General features: G+C 39.4%; 1 protein-coding gene across 1 annotated transcript in view; it reads left to right on the top strand.

The window, feature by feature from the left end:
- MCM10 (minichromosome maintenance 10 replication initiation factor) overlaps positions 1-26,666 on the top strand; it is a 49,212-nt gene extending 22,546 nt beyond the window's left edge. Inside the window, exons 11-20 of the mRNA XM_043967303.1 lie at positions 2,661-2,761; positions 4,592-4,702; positions 6,138-6,255; positions 7,474-7,702; positions 13,741-13,882; positions 15,959-16,074; positions 17,571-17,684; positions 20,918-21,063; positions 24,820-24,862; positions 24,974-26,666. Of these exons, the coding sequence (XP_043823238.1) occupies positions 2,661-2,761; positions 4,592-4,702; positions 6,138-6,255; positions 7,474-7,702; positions 13,741-13,882; positions 15,959-16,074; positions 17,571-17,684; positions 20,918-21,063; positions 24,820-24,862; positions 24,974-25,057 (1,204 nt within the window). The 3' untranslated portion in view covers positions 25,058-26,666. The remainder of the gene's footprint in view (positions 1-2,660; positions 2,762-4,591; positions 4,703-6,137; positions 6,256-7,473; positions 7,703-13,740; positions 13,883-15,958; positions 16,075-17,570; positions 17,685-20,917; positions 21,064-24,819; positions 24,863-24,973) is intronic.
- The last annotated feature ends 1,230 nt before the right edge of the window (positions 26,667-27,896 follow it).

Here is a 27,896-nt window from a genome sequence, read left to right as displayed (position 1 = left end):
GGGATGCAATTTATACACAGACAAGTAAGCACAATTTGTATACACAGCAATTTCAGGAGAGAGGAATGAGCACTAACAGTTGGGCCTATCGGGGCAGGCCTCGTGTAGACAGCAGTGCCTGAGCTTTGGGAAGCCACCAAGTAGCTTGGACCCCCTTGTGCCCAGCTGTAGAAGGAGGTAGAAGATAAGTTGTTTTACAGAGGGAACAGCCAGCCCACCAGTGTGAACTAGAACAGAGAGCATGGGAAGGGAAGTACAGTTAAACCAAACTCAGAAGGGAGGTGGAGCAATTTAAATGCCAAACCTAAAGACATTGTATTTTTTCCTAGACAGAAGGTGGAGTAAGTCCCTGGAGATTTCTGAGCAGGGGCATATAGCACGGTCCCATTTTTGTTTTAGGAATGTCATTTTGGCAATTATGTAGAGAATGGATTAGAAGTATGAGACACTCTTTTTAATAGGATTAAAGAGTTAGCAATAGTATGGGGGGGGGAGCCATTGAAATGTTTTTAAAAGGTATATAACAGAAGGAAACAGAAACAAGCAGGAGAGTTTTGAAAGTAATATCAGATTTGTTATATACGTTTTTTTTAAAAAGAGAGACTCGGTTTCATGTTTTTCTGTGCATATGGAAATGCCCACTTTTTATTGTTAATGATCAAAATAAAACAATAACATTTTTTTAAAAGGTAAAAAAGGGAAAGACGACACTGGAACTAGGGAGTAAGTGAAATGGGAGGCTATTACAGTAACTTAGGTGAGTCAATGAGGGCTTTAAAGACAATAACTCTTAGCCTAGTTTCTTTATCTTTTGAAGGGCTATTCTCAATAGTTTTTCTTTCTGTCTGGGCTAAGGCCCATTGTTTCTGCAGTTCTCTGAGCATTCTTCTTGGTGGCAGACTCCTCTATCTGTCTGGGCATAGTAGAAAAAAAAGGATAAATTTGGTGACAGAGAATTTAGATTCAGATTCCAGCTTTGTCACTGGTTTTGAGAAAGTAACAGTCTCTCCACCCCCAGTTTTCTCATCTGTAAAAAGCAGAGGGTTGGTTAGATGATTTGAGGACCATCTATAAACCTATGATCTTATGATCCCATATGATCTTCCTTCCTTGCTATCAGATACCTAATTAGAAATTGGGGTGCCTGAGGCAAATTTAGTTGGAGGCAGAGGGGTGTAGTTCCCCTTAAAGAGAAACAGAATCTAGCCCCAACCGAAGAATAAGTTAAAGTCTCAAGGAGACAAGAAAGAGAAAGTGGTAGATAAGATATTGTAGTAGGAAAAGTTTGGGGGAGGTGGTGCCACATAGTCCAGCAAAGGACCACAAGGAAGTAAGGATAGTATGCCAGAGTCCATTATATGCATCTTGAGTGCACATAATTGTTTTTATATTGTCTCTTCCATTAGAATGTAAGCTACTTGAAGGCACGGTGTGTGTTTTTGCTTTTCTTGGTATCCCTAGTGCTTAGCCCCGTGCTTGGCACCTAGTAAGTATTTAATAAAGATGGTTTGGGGTGATGATAATTTAGTCACATTTGGAACTCACAGTTAGAATCAGTTGCTGAACCACTTTACCAGGCTAGATTACTTTGTTGCTCAAGAAAATTAACTCACTAGAAGTTAAAGTAGAAAGCCTTTGGCTCTTTAAATGCAGTAGACCTTGGAGAATTGAGGATTTAAAGACTGACTTTACAAGATGTCTGTAACTGTACATCTCTGTGAGTGGCATTTTTTACCAGGAGCCACACACAGGGCAGCAAGGTAGCACAGTGGATAGGGCATTGGTCCTGAAGTTGCAAGGACCTGAGTTCAAATGTGACCTCAAACGCCTACTAACTATGTGACCCTGGGCAAGTCACTTAACCCCAGTTGACTTAAACATTCAGGGCCATCTCCAGTTGTCTTAATAATACATCTTGCCACCAGACCCAGATGGCTCTGGAGGAGAGAGTGAGGTTGGTGACCTCCCTCACTTAAAATCTAATTCATCAAAAGTCATGACATCTGTCATGGTCCTCTTTGAGAATGAAGGACAAACAACTAGGAGCAATGCAACCTTTTTACTCTTTATTTCCAAATGACTGAGCTTTGCTAGCTTGCAATAGTTTTGTTTCTTTGTTTTTAATTCTCACAATCAAATCTTCAGATGTTATTTTTTCAGATCTTATCTAGAGCTTGAAGGGCCCTCACAAGTCATCTAAATACAACTGCCTTATTTTACAGATGAGGAAACTGGGCCTCTACTGAAGCTGAATGATTGTTCCAATGGAATTCAAGATCCTGTGAATTTGTGGGATAGCTTTATGCAGTGGAAAAACACCCACTATTTTTGGAGTTAGGGTTGGAATCTTGCTCCCATTACCTTAGGGTTGTGACTTTGTGCAAGCCGCCTAACCTCTCTGAGATTTAAATTTATTGTCTGTAAAAGAAGGGTTGTCCTAGTCATTTCCTAATGCTCTTTCTTCCAGCTCTCGGATTTGACTTCCACATCCTATATCCCATTGATTAAGGTTTCTCTGCCAGCTCTAATGAAAGTAAGAGACAGCTGTCCTGAGTGAATATGTAGAAAACAGGGGAAGAATTAGAGATTTTGGCCAAATGATTCAGAGGATCTTTGACCACACTCACTGACTTCCTTTTGTGTTGCTCTTGTCATTTCAGTGCAGCTACTGCCGCTCCTAAGAAAACTATTCAGACCACTCTGACCAACTTGGTTTTAAGAGGCACTGATGCAATTGTCCAAGAAACTCGACAGAAACTGGGTACTTTTCTTCTCCTTTCTAAAATGACATTCTTACTTTTCTGCATCCATTCAGTATTTGGAGTTAGTAGTAGTGGTTACCAACTCCTCATTCAGGCTGCGTGCAGGAGGCCATATAAATATACAAACAGTATGGTCTAATCTCATGTTCAAAGCTACTAGACCTCTTAAGATATCTCTCCATCTTTACAATGGAATTCATACTATTGGATACATGGTAATACCCATATATTGCTTAGCATTTTCTTTAATTTTTTTCCCCAATTACATGTAAAGATAGTTTTCAACATTCATTTTTGTGATTTTGAGTTCCAAATTTTTCTCCCCTCTTTCCCTCCCCCCTACCCAAAACAGCAAGCAATCTGATATAGGTTATACAGTACGATCATGTTAAACATATTTCCACATTAGTTATATTGTGAAAGAAAAATTAGAACAAAAGAGAAACACCACAAGAAAGAAAAAACAAGTGAAAAGAGTCTGCCTCAAGCTGCATTCAGACTCCGTTGTTCTTTCTCTGAATGTGGAGAACATTTTCCATCATGAGTCTTTTGGAATTGTTTTGGATCATTGTATTGCTATCACAATTGATCATCACAAAATGTTGCTGTTACTATGTACAATGTTCTGGTTCTGCTCACTTCATTCAGCATCTGTTCATGTAAGTCTTTCCAGGTTTTTCTGAAGTCATATGCAGTGTAAGACAGTCTACCTGTTCATCATCTCTTATAGCACAATATATACCATTTATATACCATAGCTTGTTTGGCCATTCCCCAAGTGATGGAATGGGCATGTATTGTTATCTTAAATGTAATCAGTTATCTCTATGTAGGAGCTCATTGCCTCACTGGCAAGAAGTCAGCAGTACTTGGCATAGAAGAGGCTTAGTAAATATAAATTAATGGCAAACACTAGTGAATGAATGGACTCATGCGGAGAATAACTTACCTATTGTGCTAGGCTATACTTTTTTTTTTTAAACCGAGGCAACTGGGGTTAAGTGACTTGGCCAGGGTCACACAGCCAGCAAGTGTTAAGTGTCTGAGGCCGGATCTGAACTCAGGTACTCCTGACCCCAGGGCCGGCGCTCCATCCACTGTGCCACCCAGCTGCCCCCATAGGCTATACTTTTTTAAATTATTTGCTACTTGTATATTAATGGCTATTGCACCCATTTTGTCAGTAAGCATTTATTTTTAATTAATATTACATATGAGTAAAGTATTGACTTTACTGTCTCCCTGATTTCCTCATAGTCTTAGGCCTTCAGGCTCACATACCTACAAACCCCTAAGCTAGAGGGTGAGAGGAGAGCAAAAGAGAGGCAAAAAAGACTGACCTTGGTGTCCCTAGGGATTTTATCCCCTTTAGATAGAGGTGGGTGCCCATACATTGATCTAAGCTAACTGGTCATAGCCATTGATTGACATAACTGGGGTGGGGGAGGTCTAGAGAAGGCAAATTCCATGTCTAGGTGGCTTCTTCCCCTAGCTAAACAAAAGAATCGATCTGCATTCTTTTTGTTCATCTGAGCTCATGTAAGGAAGGGCTTTCTGGGGCAAGGGGGAGAGAGAGAGCAACTAAGCTAATGTCTTGATCTTTCTTAGAAATCCATTATTAATAATTATTTTCTCACCTAAGTGAAGGTAGCCTACCCTCCTGCTCAGATGGTATGGAGTTGAATGTCTTTCTCTCAGTGTTCCTCCTTCTTTTCTTAGGCCTGAACTATGCATGCCAAATTAAAAGAAAAAGTAATGAACCTATAGTTTCAAACCATCTTCAGGTTTTGAACTTTTATCTGAATTTTTTTTGGGGGTATATCTTACAGGTCTCCCACAGAAGAATCCGTCATGTTCTGAGGAATTTAAACAGTTAATGGATTTGCCTACAGTTGGAGCAAGAAACCTAAAAAAACATTTGGCCAAATCCAAATCACCAGGTACCTTAATCTACAAGTATTTATTAAATGCCTACTATGTGCCAGGCATTATGCTAGATGCTAATATAGAGAATAAAATAATACATACTCAGGATGAGCTTACGTTCTGAAAGGGGAGATAATAAGCAAATGCTAAAATGTATACCACATAAATATAAAGTTAATAAACAGAAATATATACAAAGTAGGTAAATACAAAGTAATTAATTATAAGGTAGTTCCAGAAGGAGGATATATGCAGTTGGAGAGCACTGCTTCGTGTTGAAGATCATGCCTAAGTTGCATCTTGAAGGGAGACAGACTCTTGGGCAGATGTAAGGAGGCAGTGTGTTCCAAACATGGAGATGAATGAGGCAAAGGCACCAAGATGTAAGATGAAATGTTGAGTGGGAAGAATGGAGAGGTCAGTTTTCCAGAATCTCCGTGTAAGAGGAGGAGTGATTAAAAGCCACAGAAACTGGACAACTAGGACAGGGCCAAATGTCAAAGAGCTTCAGGGGCAGAGAAGCCCTGCACCCTCTTCTAGAAAACCCCGAGAGCTGGTTGAGTAGGGGAATCACTTGGTCAGACTTGCACTGAAAGAAAATTACTTTGGCAGTCGTGTGTAGGCCACACTAGAGTGGCTCCTTGAGGCACTGAGACCAATTAGGAGGTGCTGCAGTAATCTAGGTGAAGAATGAGAAGGGCTTAAGGTGGCAGCCATGAGAGGAGAGAAGGGATCAGATGCAAGAGATCCTGGGAAGGGAGAAGTAGCAAGATCTGTCAACTGATTGGATATGTAGTGTGAGAGAGGTGGAGGAAGCCAGGATAATGATACTGAGATTAGAAACCCGAGGCACTGGAAGGATGCGGTGCCTTCCACAGAAATAGGGAAGTCTGGAAGAGAAGAAGGTTTAGGGGAGAATGACTTCAGTTTTAGTTACATTGAGTTGAATATAGGTGGTGCTGTGGACAGAGCATAGGCCTGGAGTCAGGAAGCCCTGAGTTCAGATGTGGGCTCAGACATTTACTAGCTTTGTGACCTTGGGCAAGTTGGTTAAACTCTGTTTGCTTCTGTTTCTTGAGTTGTGGAATGGGGATAATAGAGCCTACCCCACAGGGTTGTTGTGAGGATCGAATGAGGTAGTATTTATAGAGCACTTAGCACATTGCCTGGCACATAATGGGTCCTATATAAATGCTAGCTATGATCATCATCATTATTGTTATTATTAACATCTCTCAAGGACATCCTGTTTGAAATGTCCTGTAGAAAATCGATGATTCAGGACGTAAGCTCAGGAGTGACATGGCACGAGATAGAGATCTGGTAAAAATGTAAGGGGACAGAAGGGTCAGATGTGAGAGATGTTTTAAAGGCATATCAGCTTTTATCCTTTGGTATGTTCTAAGATAGACTCTTGGAATGAACCTTAATTGAGGGTTTATGTTTTAGGAGCTCTGGGAAACCCTTGTCCTCCCATCCAATCTATCCCTGCATCGGCTTTGCTGAAACAACAGAAGCAACAAATGTTGGAAATGAGGAAAAAGAAAACAGAAGAAATACAGAAACGGTAATAATGACAGTTACTATTTACGTTCCATTAACATATCTCATTAATTCTTGGTCTGGCTCAGTGAGGTTCAGCTATTTGAGATCTGATTGTAGATTTGTTGCTTTTTAGACTTTTAACTTATTGAAGCCTGACTGTTCCTGTGCCCTGAAGTGAAATAATATAGAATATATTGGTTGTTAATCCAACAGAGTAACTTCACTTTGTAGGTGAAAAAAATCAAGGGAAGAGAAAATTACAATTGAGGCTATTAATTAGTTCTTTTCTCCCAAAGACATCTTATTTCTTCATATATGTTTTCTCTTTTTGCTAAACAAAGAGGAAGGAGTTGTGGGATTTGCCCAGCATCACCCATCATTCTTTTTTTCTTTTTTTTTAGGGAGGCAGTTGGGGTTAAGTGACTTGCCCAGGAGTGTCTGAGGCCAGATTTGAACTCAGGTACTCCTGACTCCAGGGCCAGTGCTTTACCCACTGCGCCATCTAGCTGCCCCCATCATTTTTATAGTATGGCTGGAACTGAAATCCATATCTCTTGATTCCCAAGTCTAATCCATAGACCATTAATCCATGCATAAAGATCCTTGCAGGCCATCTTTCTTTAGTTCTAAAATGTAATGTTATCTATTTTATTTATTTTGTTCATTATTTCCCAGTTACATTCCAGCCACAGTATGGAATGCAGGCACAAGTATTTGACACCTCTGTTCTAGATAATGCTAACTGATACTGTTTTGGCTCCAAATCCATGATACCATGATCTTTTAAAATAAATTCAAATGGTGTGAAATTTGTGCAGCTTAATTCCGTGAAAAAATAAATTTCTTTTTTTTTTTTAGTGAGGCAATGGGGGTTAAGTGACTCGCCCAGGGTCACACAGCTAGTAAGTGTTAAGTGTCTGAGGCTGGATTTGAATTCAGGTACTCCTGACTCCAGGGCTGGTGCTCTATCCACTGTGCCACCTAGCTGCCCCAAAAATAAATTTCTTAAATGGAATGTCATTGGATTAAGAATTTAAGCTAACCCTTAGAATAAAAGGTGAAGCTCTAGGGGTGCTTATTTGAATTAATAATTACTCTACAGAGGAAAATACTTTGACATCATCTTATTTTTTACCTGGGCATTAGTATTACTCCAATTCTTCCCACTCTTCATTTTTAGGATTTGTTTTGCACACAAGTCTTGTGTATGCTTATTTTGTTCTTTCATATTCCTTTAAAGATTTCTTGAAAGTACAGCTGGAGTCAAAAGACCAGCTTCACTTTCCTCTTCAGAAAAGTCCCCTTTGCAGTCTCCAAGACCAGGGGCAGAATTTCCCAAGGTGAGAAGAACCCTTGGCCCACAGACGCCCAAGCTTGGACGAGGATTCTCAGAAGGTGATGATATTCTCTTCTTTGACGAGTCCCCTCCACCAGGACCAAAGCTGAGTGCTTTAGCAGAAACTAAGAAGGTAATTATTGCATACCCCCACAAAACCTGAGCTTGTATTGAAAGTGTAGAGTGTGTACCTTAACACTGCACCATGGCTCTGAATAACTATATATTGATGGCGAAATGAGGAAACTTGGGAGAAGAGTTGACATTTCTCTGGCACCTTATGGTCGCAAAGTAAATGTCTTCCTCTCCATTATCTCATTTGATCCTTCCTATGAATGACCTGTCAGAGCTAATGCCAGTACCATTATCCCTGTTTACAGGTCAGAAAACAGACTTTGAGGTGAGCTGGCTTCCCTCCTAACAATGTCAAACTGAAGCAAGGGTTGATTGTATTTGAAGGAGCACTGCTTAATTGATTAACGTTCTAAGAGATGTACATTTCATTCTATATTGTGATCAAGTTCTATATGAATATAGAGAAGTTGGCTTTTTAGATGTTTTGCCATTATTTTTACTCGTTGTTTTGTAATCAGGTTGGAGGATTGATGACAAGACTGAAGAACAAGAGGGACTCTGGAGACCATCGAGCCCAGCCCCTCTGTTTTTCAAAAATTGTTGCTACATTTTATTTTGACATCAAAAACAATCCCAGCAAACTTTAAGTAACACCCACCCCAACACACACACACACACTATATTTTCTTTTTTTTTTTTTTTTGGGCGGGGTAATGGGGGTTAAGTGACTTGCCCAGGGTCACACAGCTAGTAAGTGTCAAGTGTCTGAGGCCAGATTTGAACTCAGGTCCTCCTGAATCCAGGACCGGTGCTTTATCCACTGTGCCACTTAGCTGCCCCCCACACACTATATTTTCTGAAAATATCCTGTCTGTTAACAGAAAGATGGATATGGAAAGATGAAAGCAAGTGACAGTAGGTAGTGGAATGTGACTAAAAAGGATTGCATCATCCGATAAAAACAGGCCCAGAGCAACTAAAGGTCAGAAGAGAACTGAGCTTGGTGAGGAAAGCTAAGGATAATAAACGGGGAAGGATTTTTTGTTATATTGGAGGAAAGAGGAAGATCAAAAAGGAGTCTATGTGACTGCATTTTATGGTAGATAGCATGGTGAATGCAGAGGATTTCAATCCTTATTTTCTTTTCTTTTTTCTTTTTCCTGTCAAGGAGCATTCTCTGTTGGGGCGGAAAGGAGAGAACAGAACTGACTAGTAGGGAGTTAAATGGGAAGATAATTCAGGAGGTAAAAAAGAGCAGCTGCCCTTCTCAAGTCAGCTGGCCCAAATGAACTTTGAAAGGCAGCCCACAGCCTGGTACATTTGATTTGAATGGGTGTTTTGTTCTTTTTTTTAAGACAGTATTTTGTCTCTGAGATTATTTTTGCTTAATCTACACGAAGGCCGCTCTATTCTCACAGGCTCCCTTTCCCTCAACTTCAACCCTTGCCCCCTCCCATTTGTCAACTCTTTGTCTAGTTTTGGAGATTTACTAGCTTACTGATTCAGTTTTCTTCCTCTAGTTATCTTTTACTCTTTTTTTTTAATCTTTTGCCTTGCACTTAAGTGCTTAATTCCAAATCTGCCCTTCTCTCCACCAAGTTCTTTCGTGTGAAAGTTTTTCTCTAGTTTTCTGTGCCTTTCTTTTTCTAAAAAAAAAAAAAAAAGGTTTTCTTTACCTTATTTTCTTCAGTAATCCTTTTCTGTCCACATTTTTATTATTTGATTCATGGTCTCGATACCTATTTATTCCTTCTTTAATCTCTTTGTGTTTTGTCATGGAATTAAAGCTTCTAAAATACCAAGCTTCAGTTCTTCTTTTAACCAATTTCTATGTTAATGCTCTTGTAGATCTTGCTCCCTCTCCCTTTCTTTTGTTATACCTCACTCTCAAAAAAAAACACACAAAAGAGGAATTCTGCATCAGAGGTAGAATGATTACAACTGGCTCCACAAAATGAAAACATCGATTCCTCTAAGAAGAAGCATTTCCCTATTGTAGACGTTTTTCTATGTCCCATATTGCTCAGTCCAGTTCTTCCCTCTGCTTCCCCATGATAATTTTCCTCTGTATATAATCTCTCTGGGTCCATGCCTTTGCATCTTCCTGAATGCCATTTGCCTCCTGCACCTGATTACCCTTCTTTTAAGGCATGCTATGCTGTTGTCCACAGAGGAACAGCCCTCACAGAGGTTGGGAGTGGTCTCCTTGTGCTCCCAATCCCTACAGATTAGACCCTTTGGAAGGTCTCCTCCTCTCCCCACCATGGGAGTACTCTTCAGAGGGCCCCTCTCCCACTACTGAATCAAGATCTCCACCTTTGTCTCCTCTTATTTCAATCCTTCCTTTTGACCCATCACTTATTCTCTCTGGTACCTCTTCTTGCTGAGAAACTACAGGAGTTATTTTCCTTTTGTTGTTTACTTTGGATTTGATATGGGGGCATCAACATTCTCTATCTTCTACCTCCCCACTCCCTTTTATGTACCTTTCCATTCTTCAATTATTCTCACAAGATGCATTGATTTTACCTGTTGGGCAGGTTGTTAGATTTAATTCATGATGTTTCAGGCCTGTTCCTCCACTGTCACTTCTCTTTTCCTTAAATTCTGCTTTAACCTTTATCTCCTTGTGTACTTTGAGAAAGAAATATCAGGTCCCTCCATTGTTTTGGTTTTGGTTTTTAATCCATAGGTCTCTCTCTTTTTTCCCTCTTTAATAATCTTATTGTGTTATTTGTTCTTTCCTAGGTGGTTGTACTTATTTACCTTTCTTGTAGTTCTCTTGTTTGAGGTGTTTGCAAGTCACATAATCTGCCCATGTCTCTGTTTTGTTTCTTTTTCATGGATGATTTGGCTTAGATTTACAGGGTATGTCTTAGGTTTTCTCTTAAACTCTTTGGCTTTCCCAAATATATTAATCCATCCCATTTTCTGTCTTCTGATTTGTGCTTTAGAATTTGTTATTAGAATTTCCTTTCCTTTATATTTGAAGGTCTTTCTCTTGGCTGATTGCTGAATTTGTTGTCATTGGAATTATTACACATAATCTTTCTAGATCTTGGAGTTCAAAGCATGAAGTATTTTTTGGAGGTGATTCTTTCAATTAGTATTCTTTGTATTTTGTACTCAAGTTCTGGGCCATTTCCTTATATTTCTTGTTTTATGATATTAAGGCTTTCTGATTTGTCATGTTCTTCTGCAAGACTACTCCTTAAATTGTCTCCGTGTCTTATCTTTAAGATCCATGTTTTGTTTGTATAGAAATTATGTTCTTTTGACATTATTTCTTTCTATTCCACTCCTTCCAGATTGTCCTTATTAGTATATTTATATTCCCAATAAGTTCTTGCTTTTGCTTCTTTGAGAAATTTCCCACCATGAATCCAAGTTTCTCTATTCTAGTAGTTCTGTGCCAGTCATAAATTCTGCCATTTATTCTCATCTAAATTCTTTCAAGGTTCTGATTTGTCTCTTGAACCACTCTGAAACATTTTTCTGTGGTTCCATATTCTCTTGGAAATCCAGAGTTCTGTGTTTTGTCAGCTATTGGTTCAGTTTGTTTTCTCTTGAACTAGTTATTCAGAGATATTTATAATTTTTAGATGTCTTATTATTCATCTTCCATTCTGATTTTAGTATTTTTTATGTTGATTTAGTCTTTTTTCCCCCTTATATTTTTCCTTGGTTTTCACTTTCTTCTAATTCATTCCCTTTTCTTGGTGTTTTTCATTCTCCTAAATCAACATTCAAGGAACCGGGTCAGAAGTTACTTGGGGCAGGAACAAAGAATGGTGAAACATGAATTGTTCCTGCCCCAAGTAACTTCTGGATGGACAGGACTGGCCCCAGCTGGATTTGGGTTCCCTTTTCTTTAGGGCTACCTGATTCCCTGACTCAGTTCCTTGCATTCTTTACTTCTCTCATTGGGCTGAGTCAGTGCCTGTCACTTTTTTGTAAGAACAAGAAGTAGGTGTTCTGGCAGAGTTTCTGCTTCCTTGGGACCCCCTCTATAACTCCCTCTTCTTTTCACATGTGCTGGTAGAGACTTTAGCAGCAGAGAAATTGCTGAGTGGATCCCAAAGCACAAGCTGGAGAGTCAAGTAGGGTACCCTACCAAAGGTGGGGTGCTGAGTAACTGCTAGGTATCAGCAGTGTTCTCCACTGTTAATTCATAAGGCTTTTGCCTTTTGGGACTTCTTGCTTTTAGTCCTATGGAGATAGCTGTAATTACTCTACCTCTGATGCAGTATTCACCTTTGGGGGTTTTTTGAGAGTTGTTGGTAAATAGAGAAACTGTTATCCTCCAATTATTGATCACTTTTGCATATTGAAAGAAACTGGGGAATTGGAACCACTGTAGGCCACAATTCCTTTATGTGTCAAATGAAGGTGTCCCAATAAATATTTCCTAAGTTCCCTTCTGGTTCTGATATTTTCTGATATTAAGTAACCAATAATACATTTCACTAAAGCCCGGCCGGAGCCTTGGGTCAAACATAAGATTAAAATGAGTAGGGATAAGTATGGAATTGCACATCAGAATTTAAAAAATCAACTTCACAAGTAGAACATGGGGGAAGACTTGGCTAAATAGTAGATCAGCTGAAAGAAATGGTGGCTTTAGCAGGTTCAGTACAACTCAACAGTATGACATAGCAGCCAGAAAAGCCAATGCCATCTGAGCTGAGGCAAAGAGAGGCAGAGTATCTGAGGACCAAGGAATTGGTCTGGAATACTGTAAATATAGTGAGTTCTTCCTTACTAAAGGTCTTCGAGAAAAGGCTGGACGCTTGTCAACATGTTGGAGAATGGATTCTTGTCCAAGTACAAGTTGAGCCGGATGACGTCAGGGATCTTTTTCATCTCTAAAATTTGGGGATTCATTAGGTGCTCTGCATCCTAACTTGTGGATAATCTTTGGCAAGGGAAAATTGGATGGAGGTGGGGAAGTGAATGTTGATGAGCTCTCCTATCAATTTCACCTGTTGAGCAAATAGTTGGTTAGTCTTTGAACTTAACCTTTGTTGTCTCTGCTAAGGTAGAAACATGTTCTGTTTACTTAGGGAAACTTCCATTCACAGGACAGGTTGTTATCAAATCAGAAAAACAAGTAGGGACTAGTGAATTGTGGAGGGGGAACATTTTTTTCTTGATTCTCAAATGGGATGAGTGGGTAGAAAAGAGCAAAAATTAGGAAGAAGTTAAAGAAAGCCCTCTACTAACCAGAACCTTCATTCACAATTTGATTTTATTTTTTACTGTGCTCTAGAAGTAGAAAGACACAAATCACAAGGAAACAAACTCAAATTAGAAACTTTTTTTATATAAGTAAATTAGAATTCCAATGTTAGGAGGAGTCAATACACATTCAGTCCATTGTCCTATACCTCCCAGGGAAGGAATATGTAAACTTTCCTTTTTTTTTTCTTTTCTTTTCTTTTTTTGACAACTGTATTTTAATATAGTTGGCTTCCTTTATAATCCTGTGTATTTCATTTTTCATTCATTTAAAATACATTCTAAGAAAGCCATAGGCTTTATCTGATAGCCAAAGGGCAGAAATAAGATTGGGAATCCCTCTTCTAAGGCTGTATCTATGGTTTCCTGTGACATTCAGAATAATGACCCTGAGACGCTACAAGATCAGTCTGCAGTCATCAAAAAAGCATTTTTTTTGCTTTGAATCCATTTAGAAAGATGGGGAAATGAATACAAAAATTCTAGAATGATTTTTCTTTCTTTTTTTTTGCTTTTTTTTCGGGGGAGGGGGGGACAGGGCAATGAGGGTTAAGTGACTTGCCCAGGGTCACCAACACAGCTGGTAAGTGTCAAGTGTCCGAGGTCAAACTTGAACTCAGGTCCTCCTGAATCCACTGCGCCACTTAGCTGCCCCATAGATTGATTTTTAAATGAAATTTGAAACAAAAAGCTCTCTGTTTAACGGAATAGATTGATCAAGGAGTTATTATTATCTACTCCTAGAAATCGCCAGTATTTACTCCTCCTAAAATGACTGTACATAGAAACGCATAATCTGCTTATTGGTGGCATGTTTTTTGTTTGTTTTGGTTTTTATACCCTCTCTCCTTTTTCTAGTTAACAGCTATTGCCAAATTGAGAGCCAAAGGCCAGATCCTTACAAAAGCGGATCCAAACTGTATTAAACGGAAGCAAAATGACCTTCAGAACGTCTTGGAGATAACAGAGCGTGTGGAGAAAAGCACCTCATCATCACCAGGTAGAGTAAATAGAAACTGCATAGAGGGTGAAGAAAATTGTGAGCCAAAGAAAATGCTTTTCTAAAGTACAAGGGTTCTGAAAATTTTCTTCAGTTGATCAGCAGTCACCCCTGCTCTGTCCTTGTTGTTTATTCTGGTTGTGCATAGAAGTAGTCCGAAGTTCTTCCTAAAATACTTTTTAAAAAATAAATATTTTTATTTAAAGTTTTGAGTTCCAGATTCGCTCTCCCTCCCTTCCTCCTTCCCCTCCACTCTCCCTAAGGCAGTAAGCAATCAGATATAGGTTATACATGTGCCATTATGTAACATGTTACCATATTTGTCGTTATGTATAAGAAGACTCAAAAGAAAAAAAAATGAAAGAATGTGAAAAATAGCATGCTTCAGTCTGTGTTCAATCAATATCTGTTCTTTCTTTGGAAGTGTATATATAATATGTTTCATCCTTAGTCCTTCAGAATTGTCTTCGATCATTGTATTGCTGAGAATAGTTAAGTCATTCACAGTTCTTCATCAAATGATATTGCTATCACTATGCACAACTTTCTCTTGGTTCTGCTCACTTCACTATACATCAGTTCATACATGTCTTTCCAGGCCTTTCTGAAATCATCCTGCTTTTCATTTCTTATAACACAATAATATTCCATCACCATCATATACCACTTTGATTTCCAATTCTTAGCGACCACAAAAAGAGCTGCTATAAATATTTTTGTACAAGTAGGTCTTTTTCTCTTCTAAAATACATTTTTAATTGGAGTAATTCATTAAACTTTTTTTTTGGTAAGAAGACCTGATCTTTGTACTGATACATTTTTATACCTAAATTTACATAAACTGAGATTTTATATGTGTATGTATATATGTTTTATACATACACATACACACACACGTATATAAAAACAGGGATATATATGTCTGTGTGTGTATACATATATATATTTTTTTTTTTTAAATTTTATGTATTAATCCAGCGGCCTTTCAGAGAGATAGATGCACTCTATGGCTCCATTTTTTTTGCCAAAATTCTAAACTGAGCTGTGTTGTTCAAAATGAACTTTGTAGAAGGGAATGTCAATAATTTACTACCATGAATCAGTTCTCAGGACAATTATCTGATAGGGCAAAAGGGATTTCACAAGGTGATAGAATTAGAATTGAAAAAGACATCAGAGGCCATCTAGTCCAACCTCTTATTTACTCTGAAAACAACGACCCAGAGAAGCTCATTCAGTGACTTGCCCAAGGTCACAGGAATAAGTGACAGAGGAAGGAAAGAAGTAAGATTTGAACTCAGGTCCCTCTAAGTCAAGTCAGTGTGCTCTTTCCACGGGACCACAGCTTCTTGCTGTTCCTTACAAACAACATTCTACCCCCATCTTGGTGCCTTCACTCAGACTGCTTTCCATGCCTGAATTTCTTCATGCTCAGCTCTAGGGCTGCCTTTTGCATTAGGTCTTTCCTGATTCCTTCTAGCTCCCAGTGCCTTCCCCCCAAAAATTACCTTGTATTTATTTTATAGATTTTTTTTTTATCTACTAGATAATATGTTTGGTCCTTGAGGGTAGAGACTCTTTATTTTTGTCTTTTTCTCTCTAGTGCCCAGCAGTTGGTTGGCTCTTAATAAATGCTTGATGGTTTTTGACGGTTGATGGTTGATGGCTTTTAAATTGTGACTGGTATTTATATTACCTTAATTTTAATGTTTGAGAAGCTTAAGACCAGTGGATAAATTGCTACAGTCCTATTTCCCCTGCCCACTGTTTTCCAGGTCATATTTATCCTTAATAGTAGAATGGTTTAATAGCATGTTAAGGTTCTCAAAGAGCTTTCCTCACAATTGTCGTCCTGGGAAGTAAAAAGTGCAAGTATTACTGTCCCCATTTTACAGATGAGGACTCTGATGCTCAAAGCGGTTATCGACTCACCCGGGAAATGCTTTAGATAGTGGGAGGAGGTTTCAGAGAAGTGAGGAATGGGAAGATGTTTAAGAAACAGGCCACAAGGAACCAACCCCAAAATATCACTACAAAACCGAACTCTGTAAAGTGATTTTTTCTTCTCTGCTGTAGCTGATGACCTAGAACCTGCACAAAAGAAACGTCGAGAGCAACTGGCCTACCTGGAGTCTGAGGAGTTCCAGAAAATTCTCAGAGCTAAATCCAGGCATACTTCGGTGCTGAAGGAGGTAACAGCCTGACGCCAAATGCAACTGTGTTGATTCACCCCACATTAAAGGGCTAGAGCCCCAGGACTGTGAACACCTTTACTTGCCTTCAGCCAACAGGAGCTTGTGGGATATTGAGACCACCCTGCCACTTAGTACCAACTAGTTCCTAGTGTGGAATTTAATTGGCTGCTATATGAAAAACCATTTACCAAGGCAACCCATTAAACAAAAATAAACAATGTCCATCAGTCCAGTGCAACCCCTTTTCTCAGTCACAAACTAGGGAGGAGAAGGAGCTGAAAAAAACAACTTTTAGGATTTAGTTAGCATTTACTCCACTACTGTCATTCTCAGTGTAAGATATTTTTTCTATCAACAAATTCCCTGGATTATGTACTAGGTGACAGGATGCAAAAAGATCTTGACAGACTAGGTCTCTAACCTGAATCTTAATAGAATGAAATGGGGATATTGGAATGCTACAAGATCAGTAAGAGACAGTGGCATGATTTAGTGAGCAGAGGGGTTAATGTGATCTTGGGGTGCGTTAAAAGAGGTGGAACTTCGAGGTATGAGGAAGAGATGGCCCCCCAGCCATATCTGCCCTGGTCAGACCAAGTGTGGAAGAATGTGTTCCTATCAGTTAAGACACTGATAACCAAAGGAGGGCAACCAGTTTGGTGAGGGACCTCAAGTCTGTGTCATATGACTATCAGATGAAGAAACTGGGAACATTTAGCCTGGAGAAAGAAGACTCAGACTCGGGAGGGATTTGACAGCTGCTTTCCCCGCCTGAGGTGGCACGCTGTCCATGGAGGCCCAACACACTCTTAGAAGTCATGGGCCTAGGGGGCAGCTAGGTGGCGCAGTGGATAAAGCACCGGCCCTGGATTCAGGAGTCGCTGAGTTCAAATCCGGCCTCAGACACTTGACACTAACTAGCTGTGTGACCCTGGGCAAGTCACCTAACCCCCATTGTCCTGCAAAAAAAAAACTAAAAAAAAAAAAGAAGTCATGGGCCTTTTGAGCATCAGACGCCTACAAATGAGACATGTTGTACAGTTCCCATCTCCCATTATAGACTATCCCCATGGGAGGGTTCTTCAGTGGCCCCCGCTTCTGCCAGGGAACAGATATTTCCTCCTTTCTTTCCTGCTGCTTCAATCCCTCTTTTTGCCACCTCATTCCTCCCCTATCTTTTTTTCCTGAAAAACTTTGTTTTTTAGTATTGACTGGATTAGAATATATCGCCGTTACCTTTTATTCCTCTCTCCCCGTGTATGGCCCCTCCCATTCTGGTTTATTCCCCCAAAGCACATTGAATCATCTGAGTGCAGGATGTTGTGAGGTGTAGGCCACGTTGTTTCAACTTTGGGGACATTTTTCAGAGGCATTGTCCAGTGTTGTCTTGATGTTCAGAATGTTTTCAGAGCACCAATATAGTAAGTGCATCCTCAGCTGTTCTTACTTTTGTCAGATGCTTGACCCCAACCCTTTCTACTCTGCTCTTCCAGGCTGAGGCAGACCTACAGGAACGCTATTTTGAACCATTGGTGAAAAAAGAACAAATGGAAGAAAAAATGAAAAGTATTAGGGAAGTGAAATGCCGAGTGGTAACGTGCAAAACGGTGAGTAAAGAAAGAAAGTCTCCTGGTAGGTTCAATTTGGTGTCTGTGTAAGATCCCGGACAGTTCCTGGAGTGTGGAGCCTCAACAGAATTCTTCTGGGTGTGTCTGGTTTCATTGGTCTTGAAAGCAAAACACTTATGAAAGGCTAAGAATTCTGTTTTGCAGCCACCCAAGTAAGCTTTTTTTTTTTCTTGCATAATTTTCAGCAAAGGTAAAAAAATTTTTCTTCCCTTGTTCCAGCTACAATTTTGAAAGAAATAAAATTCATCTTTTCATTTCACCTTAGATGAACTCTTCTGCTGTTACACAATGGTGGAATATTCCAGGACAATTTGGCATTTTTTTAAATCTAAAATTACATCATCTAATACTAGTGGCTCCCAAAGACCACTCTTCTGGGGAAAATTTGCCACCCTGCACCCAACATTTTCTAATACCTTTTATTCTAACTGTATTGCTCTGGTGATTGTACTCTTTGTGGTTAAAATTGAGTAACATGATAAGTGTTCAAAGGATAGGAACAAGTTTTCAAAAGAATTGTAAACTTAATAACTACATGAAAATTTGTTCCAAATCACTAAAGTAAGAAACATGCAAATTTAAATGACTCTGAAGTTTCACCTCAACATTGACACAAATGACAAAAGATTGAAACAGCCATTGTTTCAGGGGACTGTGGGAAGATAGGGCCACTGAGGCATTGTTGGTAGAACTGTGAAGTAGTCCACCCATTCTGCATAGCACAACAAAATAATGAAACTGCCCATACCCTTTGACTCCACCATTACTGGGTATACACCCTAAGACAGAGAGAATTGGAAAGATGCCTGTTTATTGGGGAAGGGCTGGGGGCAAAAAAACCTGATTTATTAATGTAATGATATGATGTACAATAAGGCATGGCAATATAATGTCAGATGTGGCAAGTTTTGCTAATTTTTTCCTTTTTAAAGAAAATCTGTCATAAGGGATGGTTCTCTGGAAGGAGGAGGAAGAAGATAGAGGAATAATACAATAGGAATTTTGTTGTTGTTCAGTATTTTATTATTTTCCAGTTACATATAAGGATAGTTTTCAACATTTGTTTTCATAGGATTTTTAGTTCCAAATTTTTCTCCCACCCTCCTTTCCCTCCCTCCTCCCCAAGACAGAAAGCAATCTAATACAGGTTATATATGTGTAATCACATCAAACATATTTCTGCATTAGTCATATTGTGAAAGAAGAATCAGAACACAAGGGAAAAAACCTCAAAAAATAAGGTGGAAAAAAAACCAGCCCAAAAGTAGAAACAGTGTGGTTCAATCTGCATTCATAGACCACAATTCTTTTTTCTGTATGTTGAGAACATTTTCTATTATGAAGTTCTTTGAAATTGTTTTGGACCTTTGCATTGCTAAAAAGAGCCAAGTCTATCACCATTGTTCATCACACAATGTTGCTGTTACTGTATACAATGTTCTCCTGGTTCTCCCCCTCTCAGTCAGCATCAGTTCATGTAAGTTCTTCCAGGTTTCTCTGAACCCCTCCGGCTCATTATTACTTTTCACATTGATTTTTTAAAATTTTGTGTTCTAAATTTTCTTCTTCCCTCCCTCCTCATTCTTCCCTATGAAATCCAGCAATTCAATATAAGTCATACATGTGTAGTTATGCAAAACATCTTTTCATTAGTCAGGTTGTGAAAGAAAATAGACAAAATACCTTTAGAAAGAAGAGATAACAAATAAAATTATACTTCAATCTGTATTCAGACACCATCAGTTCTATCTCGTTGATGCTTTGCATTTTTCATATGTCCTTCTGATATCATCCTGCTCATCAATTCTTTCACAGTTACTATTGTTAACTGTATTACCCTCCATCTTATTCCCTCCCCTTGATACAATAGGAAATGTGGGAAATTTTCTAAAAATATAAAAAATCTATTAAAATTTTTTTTTGAAAAAAGGCTTGGCAAATATAAGGAGTTTGGAAACACGGGAAGGTTTGTATCAATTGATACAATTCAAAATGAGCAGAATCAAGAGAACAGTGGACCCAGTGTTTATAACAATGTAAATGAAAAGATCAGTAAAAGGAAATCCCACTAATTGAAAAACCATTAACAATCCTGAAGAACAGATAATGAAACATAACTACTCCAACATGGCAGAGATAGCAGTCTAGTAGGACAGAATATAAAAGTTTAGCAGCTTGGGGCGGCTAGGTGGCGCAGTGGATAGAGCACCAGCCCTGGAGTCAGGAGTACCTGAGTTCAAATCCGGCCTCAGACACTTAACACTTACTAGCTGTGTGACCTTGGGCAAGTCACTTAACCCCAATTGCCTCACAAAAAAAAAAAGTTTAGCCGCTTACCTTAGGTATCATGATGATATTCTATGTCTCCAATTGTCCATTTGTAATATGTGAATGCTGTATCTCCTACCCCTTTATCCCATTTGTCCTTAGAAAACTCACATGAGGATACCAGGGTTACACAGCTAGTAAGCGTCTGAGGCTGCATTTGAATCTAGATCTTACTGGGCTCAGGCCCAGTGCTCTATCTGCTCTACCACCTAGCTGTCCCTTATTTTTTGTCTTCATGGAATAGAAGAAATTGGGCCAGGTGTCACAAAAAATATCTCCTGGGGATTAGTTGTAACTGAGAAAGCTCAGGATACTAGGAATAAATGTAAAGTCCTGCATTTAGGTTCAAAAAGCATTTCTGGGGATTCTAATGGACTGCAAGTTCATTAGTCAAATGACCACTTGTCAAAGGCCAACTCATCTAACTTAAGCTTGAACAAGAATCTCCTCTTAAATAAACCATTGTCTCCTCAAATGGAGCAAATTATTAAAAAGTTGTAACTTACTTTGGGCTTGAATTTGCCTCTCATGTGTGTGTCTGTATGTCTGTGTGTGACAGAGAAAATCTGAGACCAAGCACAATAAATTTCAGAATTCTTTTACGTGACAGTTGTGAGGATAAAATGCATTAACATTTGCAAACCATAACACACTCTAGATAGATATAGATATGTAGCTTTATATGTTACTCCTATACAAAGCTTTATAGACTACCATTATACTGTATGTGCTATATACAGATGGGAAAACTATATTATTTGTATATTTTTATTTATATGTACTACTATATGTAGCTACTACTCTACTATATGTGTATGTAGCTATTATTGATGTTTTTGTTTTAAAGTCCTTGGTTTAAACAATGCCATGTTGATTTTGTGCAGTGCAACTATACCCATTTCAAGCTCTTGGAGACCTGTGTCAGTGAGAACCATGACTACCACTGGCATGATGGGGTGAAGCGGTTTTTCAAGTGCCCCTGTGGAAATAGAAGCATATCTCTTGACAGGCTACCTCAAAAGCACTGCAGGTAGGGGGTTTGCCTTTCTTGTATGTGTTAATACCATTATGACTCTAATTCTTTTTTGTTCCATAGTATTGCATAGATACAATCAGAGCTGTTGTGTGAGAAATAGCTTTTAAATCTCTGTTTGCTTATGTTATGGTGGTTTTCTTGGGATGGGGTTGAGGGAGGAGTGATGCTAATTTTTAAATTGGAGCTTCTGCTAATGCTTGGGACTGAAACCAGAGTTGGAGGAGTAAGAATACAAGAAATACAGAAATACAGGGAAAAACTTGGTGGTGTAAAGAATATTCTTTACACCTAAAATGCTGTAGGTCTCTTTTTCCCCTAATAGTGAAAATTTTGTAATTAAGTTTTAGATATATAGATTGCTGAATAAAATGCTTAAGAAAAAGGTCCTATATTGCTACCTGACCTTCACTCCCCCAAAATGATTTCTGAAAACAATGGCAAGAAAGCTTTTCGGTGTTTTTAATGTAAAATTATATTATCAGCTAATAATAATTTCTCTATACTGAGAAAGAGCAGTGCCTAAATCGCTCAAACACAAGAGCATGTGATCATGTTTGCTCCCAGGGGGCACTATCATTTTCAGCAGAAAATGGAAGGTGTGGTGGGCCTTCAGTTCATAGTTTTAGAACTAGAAGTGGACCTCACAACACATCTAGTCTAACCCACTTACTCATTTTACAGATGTGCAAATTGAGGCCCAGGGAGTTTAATTGACTTACCCAAGGTCATGCTGATAATGGATGGGGGTGGGGGGTGCGGAGATGTCACAGGGGAAAGGTAGGGGTCCTTAGGTATTCTTCAGTAAAGAATTACACTCTCACACACAGTCCAATTAGAATTAATGTGGTCTTTTATTTGGCACTATAGCAGGTGACCAAGTGGGAAGTCAAAGACTTCACCCCCAGGGAGAAAGTTGGCTTAGAAACAGCCTCCTCCCAGAACAGAAGGAAGGCAAAAGCTTTTATAGAAGATAGATGGGGTGTCCACTTGAAAAGGGAAAGTTCCTTTTGGGGGTGGGGTGGGGAAAGCCTGGATGCTTGTCATACTACTGAGAGTCAAGGGGGATTTTTTTGAAATGATGATTCTGACCTTTGGGGTTATCTTTGTCTCCAAGCTCTGGTCAGGTAGTAGTAGCCACACCTAACTGACTTTCCTTCTATAGAATTTTATCTCCACTTCTGAGGTGTGTCTGTCCTGATATCTATTTGGTCAATCTAAACTTTAATAGTCCCTTGATTCCTCTACATGTCTGTCCCCTTATCTGTTCATCTTTGGTTTTGCTTCTCACGGGAGAAACTTCTTCTAATTTATCTTAAACCCAGTGTCAGAGGGATTTAAACCCAACTCCCCTGACTCCAGAGATGGAGCAACTTTCTTCTACTCCTTCCTCTGGGCTTATTTGGTTGTAGATTTTTGACCCTGCGGTTATTGGATTGCTTCTGGCCTTGACTGGGTCTCCTGATGGTAGCATCCATTTTTTTCCCTGGAAAGATGAGAAATAGTGGTTGTCACCCTGCCTGCTTCAAAGATTAGAAATAGAGAATGATGCTAAAGCTGGGAAGGAAATTGGAATCTGGCTTTTCCTGGCCTTTGTGACTCTGACAGTGTTTTGTCAAGTCAACACGTATTCTTTTAGAATGTGTATTATATTCCAAGCACTGTGCCAAGTGCCAGGGATGCAAAGAAAAACCAAAGGCATTCCCTGCCCTCCCAGAGCTCACCTTCCAGTGGAGAGACAGCATGCAAACAACAATGTACAAACACAATCTATGCAGGATTAATCAGAATCTCAGGGAAGGGGCGAGCATTAAGGACACTCAAGTCTTTTGTGCTCACCCTCTGAGACACAAACAATAAGGTCCAGTAAAGAAATCAACATTTCATTATGATGTTCTTCCTACTTCTCTGTCCTTCATCTGTGGCAGTGTCATGACCTCTTTGCTCGAGAGAGTTCGTGGAATAGCATGGTCAGGGATCTGCCTGGTGCTGATTGTTTTAGGTTACAGAGCAGAGGGATATCCTTGGTCCTTGGCTCCTACAAACAGTTTTTTTTTAATTGAAAGGAAATAGAGAAAAAGGCAACTCATCATTTAGGCCTAAAAGGCAGATTTATGCTTTCCCTTTCTCCCTCTTATTAAAGTCAGCATCTTGCTCATGTACACAGTATATGTCAGTATGTTCCTCCTAAAGCTGAACTTCAACCCAGTATCAATTCACCAAAAAATCAAGTACTTATTAATTACAGCCTGATGAGAACCTAATTATTATTTGAGAATCTGTTCGTAGAGTACGTGACTCCTAAAAAGTTGAAGGCCATTTCACAGATCATTAGAAAGCTCCTTTTATTTGGATTTGTAGAGTGATCTTCAACTTGGATTTCATAATAATTGGCTCTAAGGGCATATACGTTAGAACCGATAAGCCCTTCTTTTGAAAAGATGTCAGCAGAATAAATTATTAACTCAGTGGTTAGTGAATATCTGGGGAGAAAAGGGGATGCTCATAAAAGACTAGCATGGCTTCCTGCAGAAAGGGCATACCAGACCGACCTTATTTCTTTCCATTTTTGACAAGGTTACTAAATTGGTAGATCAGAAGAGTGCCAGATGGGTGGTTTAGATGGTGGGATATGGGCTGGCTCATATTGAAATGGGGGCCACTAAACTGTAAGGATCTCTACAGGCCACATACTGACTTAGAAATCCACTTACTAGCATTATCTTTGTTCCATTATATGGTTGTTTACCAGGAATGGTGCAGGCTGTGAGGTATGAGCCTGGCCTAAATGACAGTGCACTTAGGTGGATTTGGAAGTGGCCCAATGGCTAAACAGGATTCTATGTCCTCTTGGAAACCGTGCGGGATGAAGGCATAGGTGGTGTGCTCATCAGATTTGCCAGCGGCACAAAGCTGTGGGGGTTAGCCAACATGCTAGGTAATGGTTAGGATCCAGGAAGATCCGGGCAGGCTAGAGTAGCAAACTAAGTAGAGTATGATGAAATTTCATAGGGATAAATATATAAAGTCTTACACTTGGTTTCAGTAGATTAATTTCACAAATACCAGATGGGGGAGATAATGCTTAGAAAGCAGGTTGTCTGGAAAAGCTATGGAATACTTTGGTGGGCTGCAAGATTAGTTAATGTTAGTGTGGTAGCAGCCAGGAAAGCTAGTGTGATCTTGGACTTAAGAGAGGGATTGGAAGGTAACCGTCCTGCTGTTCCCTGTCCAGCCACAGCACGTCTGAAGAAGCATGTTCAGTTCTGAGTGCTACCTTGTAGGAAGGGCATCGATAAGCTGAAGAGTATCTAAAGAGCTCAATCTATGATGAAAGGCCTCAAGGCCGTGTTACATAAAGACTGGCTGAAGGAACTGGAGATGTTTAGCCAGAAATAAGAATGATCCAATGGAATGCAGGGCCGACTTCTGAAGAGGGGTTAGGGTTGCTTGGCCCCACAGGATCGAATTAGGAACACTGATAGAAGTTATGGGGAACATTCCTTACATTCAGAGCTTTCCAAATGTGCAATGGTCTGCCATGGAAGGTGGTGAGCGCCCCTTCCCTTGTGGTCTTTAAGCCAGGCTGGACTGATCATTTGTCAGGTCTGTTGCAGTGTGAATTCTTTTTTAGGTATGGATTGGTCTCTCCCACCAAAGTTCCTTCTAAACCCCTAAATTTTATGATTGTTAACATTTTAAGAGTGTATGCATATATCGTACTTACTAATTCAAATTTCTCTTTTATTTCAGTAATTGTGGCCTCTTCAAATGGGAAAGGGATGGAATGCTAAAAGTAAGTAATGTGCATGTGTGCTTTCAAGCTCAATTACTTCAGCTTGTTATAGTAACCAATACAAAGAAATACTGGTCAGTCTCTGATTAAGAACTTTTTTCATTTTTCCAGGAGAAGACTGGGCCAAAAATTGGTGGAGAGACCCTATTGCCAAGAGGAGAAGAACATCCCAGATTTTTGAATAGTCTTAAATAGCCCTGGTTTCAGTAGTTAACACCTACCTCCTACCTTGCTTCTTGTGTCTCCAGAAAAACAACCTATTGTTTCAATATTGACCATAAATGGAAACTTGTAAAAAAAGAAGGTTAAACATTTTTTTTTTTATAAAAAAGAAGGTTAAGCCAAAAAGAAACACCCACTTGCTTGCTTTCATTGGATTGGTCTGAGTACTGATATTGACATTTAAAATAAGAGATGAAGACAGAGGTATTTCCTGTTTTGTTCCCAGGGACTGATGTCTAAATTACTGGATTCAGCGAAGGCACACTTTCCAACTAGCACATGCAATTTAAACTGAGCTATCTGCCTTCTCCTACAGGATAAGATGTTAGATATCAGGATAAGAGGGTTTCCTAGTACTTATTGAACACCCAGTGGTGAAATAAACTGATCCATTCCTGCCTCTGGCCTAGACTATTTTTTTTTTTAATTACACTCGAAGTAAAAAACAGTTGGTTAGTTTTTCTTCCTGTTGTCTGTTTTGTGACCTTGATCGTCTTTGAACTTCTTTATTTCTCATGCTCTGCACAAGGGCTCTAAAAATAATAGTCTCCTCCCTCTCCAAGACTCTCAGTGAATGAATGGATGAAAAAGCCTTTTAAATACTTACTATATGCAAAAAAATACTGGAGCGGTTTTGATTCAATGAACAGCATACTTTTTATGGCTGATCAGACTGTGCTACAGAAAGAGATTATGTTTGTTTTTCTCCAAAAAGAAAAAGGTCGATGAAATTTAAGAACCTCCAACCCTGTCCAATACAAACTGAAGAATTGTTAAATATAACTACTGAAAGCAAATAACTCATTTCCTGTAGAAATTTGTTTACATGGGATTAAAACAAGAGGGACCAACTGTACATCTAGAGTTAGGGACCTTGAGCTATGAGATTCTGGAGAACAAATTCAAGTTCTTCAAAAGTTACCAAATTGCTCTAATTCGTATAGCAGTAGGTAGATGCTTTGTTTCTCTTGAAGTCATATATCTCAAAAACAATACTCTGGAATGTCACATCTTCAAGAAGATGTTTTTTATTGTCTACTAATGAAGACAACTAATCATTTATCTCCGCTCACTGAGTCAAAAAAAACACTAGGAAATACTGAAGCATTTACAAAGTCGTTACAAAGGCTCATTTCAAGGGAACGTGCCATTCCAGCCTCTGGATTAAAGCAGCTGAGTCCTTGGAAGCATTTTGCAGGCTCATCCTTAGACCTTGAACGCAACCTGGCATTTCGAAGATCCTAGTGGCCCTTAGGAACACTCGGTTGCTCCACAGCAAACCTGTTTTTCCTTTGAGCAAAACGAAAGACCACATGGACTGGAGAGAACTCGTTGTTGTTACCTGGCTTATGGTGCTGGCCTTTAGTCTTAGTGGTGATAACTGATAAGAATTGATGTTGGTGGATATTGATAATAATAAATGGCCTTAGCTATTGATGAAGGCTGGTATTATTGACTTGGGGATCCCGTGTTTACTCTCTGTATGAATATTCATACAGTAGTAATAAGAACCTTACCTCTCACTACAAGTATGAACCACACAACTCCCTTAACTTTATTCTCTGCAAAGTGTATAAAATGTTTCCTGTGCTACCGTAATAAATGTGTATCCTTTTCTTAACCTTGGTTTTTAGTAACTTGGGTTTCCAGGGTACTTAGATTGTCAGGTCAGATACTCTTCTTGGCTTGGTTAAGCCTTCCAGATGGACTATTAAAGTGCAATCATAGAATTACAGATTCAGAGCTGAAAGGGATCCTTGAGGTCGTCTAGTCTTGTCGACAATTTCAATTTGTAGTTGAAGGAAATAAAGTGACTTGTCCCAAGGAAGGGATTCTTTGAACCCCAGAGCTGGGATTTCAAGCCTGGGTCCTCTGATTCTCTGTAAGCGATCAGTCATAAAAAGGAGAACTAGATGGTAAAACGTGAGATAGATTTGAATGTTGTACTTCTTGTGTTAATCATCCAATGAGTGGCTTAGAGGGCATGGTTTTTGGGGGTTTTTTTGGTTTTTTGCAGGGCAGTGAGGGTTAAGTGACTTGCCCAGGGTCACACAGCTATTAAGTGTCAAGTGTCTGAGGTCAGATTTGAACTCAGGTCCTCCTGAATCCAAGGCCGGTGCTTTATCCACTGTGCCACCTAGCTGCCCCGAATGTTATGTTTTGTTTTGTTTTGTTTTGTGGGGGCAATGAGGGTTAAGAGACTTGCTCAGGATCACACAGCTAGTAAGTGTCTGAGGCCGGATTTGAACTCAGGTCCTCCTGAATCCAGAGCTGGTGCTTTATCCACTGAGCCAATCTAGCTGCCCTGTGGAGGGCATGTTTTAAATAATATTTAAACCTTTAATAAACATTTCTGGAATGAAATTCATCACATCCCACATTTAGGTTGTAATGTGCGCCCAGCTGTAAGTCAGAAATGTTGTTTTCTAACCTGAGCTCCACCCCTGTCTGTAAGTCCCAGGAAAAGTCCATTCTCTGGACCTTATTTTTCCGCCTGCAGAATAAAAGGAGTCCCAGTTCTGATATTCTGTAGAGGTCTGAGCAGCTGTCACGTGGGGAGGATATTTTGCTTATTTTGTGTGTCCGAAGTGCAGAACCGGAGACAATACATGAAAATTTCAGGCAGCGGATTCGATTCAATCCCACAAAATGAATTTTGTTTTTTTTTTAACGAGGGAGATCACCATTCCTTAGAAGGTTTAAGATAGGTGCTGGAAAGCCAACCCAATCACACCTAAGATGCTGTGATTATACCTTCATGCTCCCTCCAGACTCCCCTTGAGATCCTCAACAGAGCAACATCTATAGGATG

This window comes from Dromiciops gliroides, chromosome 5, assembly GCF_019393635.1.
Source record: "Dromiciops gliroides isolate mDroGli1 chromosome 5, mDroGli1.pri, whole genome shotgun sequence".
Taxonomy (NCBI): Eukaryota; Metazoa; Chordata; class Mammalia; order Microbiotheria; family Microbiotheriidae; genus Dromiciops; species Dromiciops gliroides.
The sequence above is the reverse complement of the archived record's forward strand: the minus strand, read 5'-3'. Positions and strand labels throughout refer to the sequence as shown.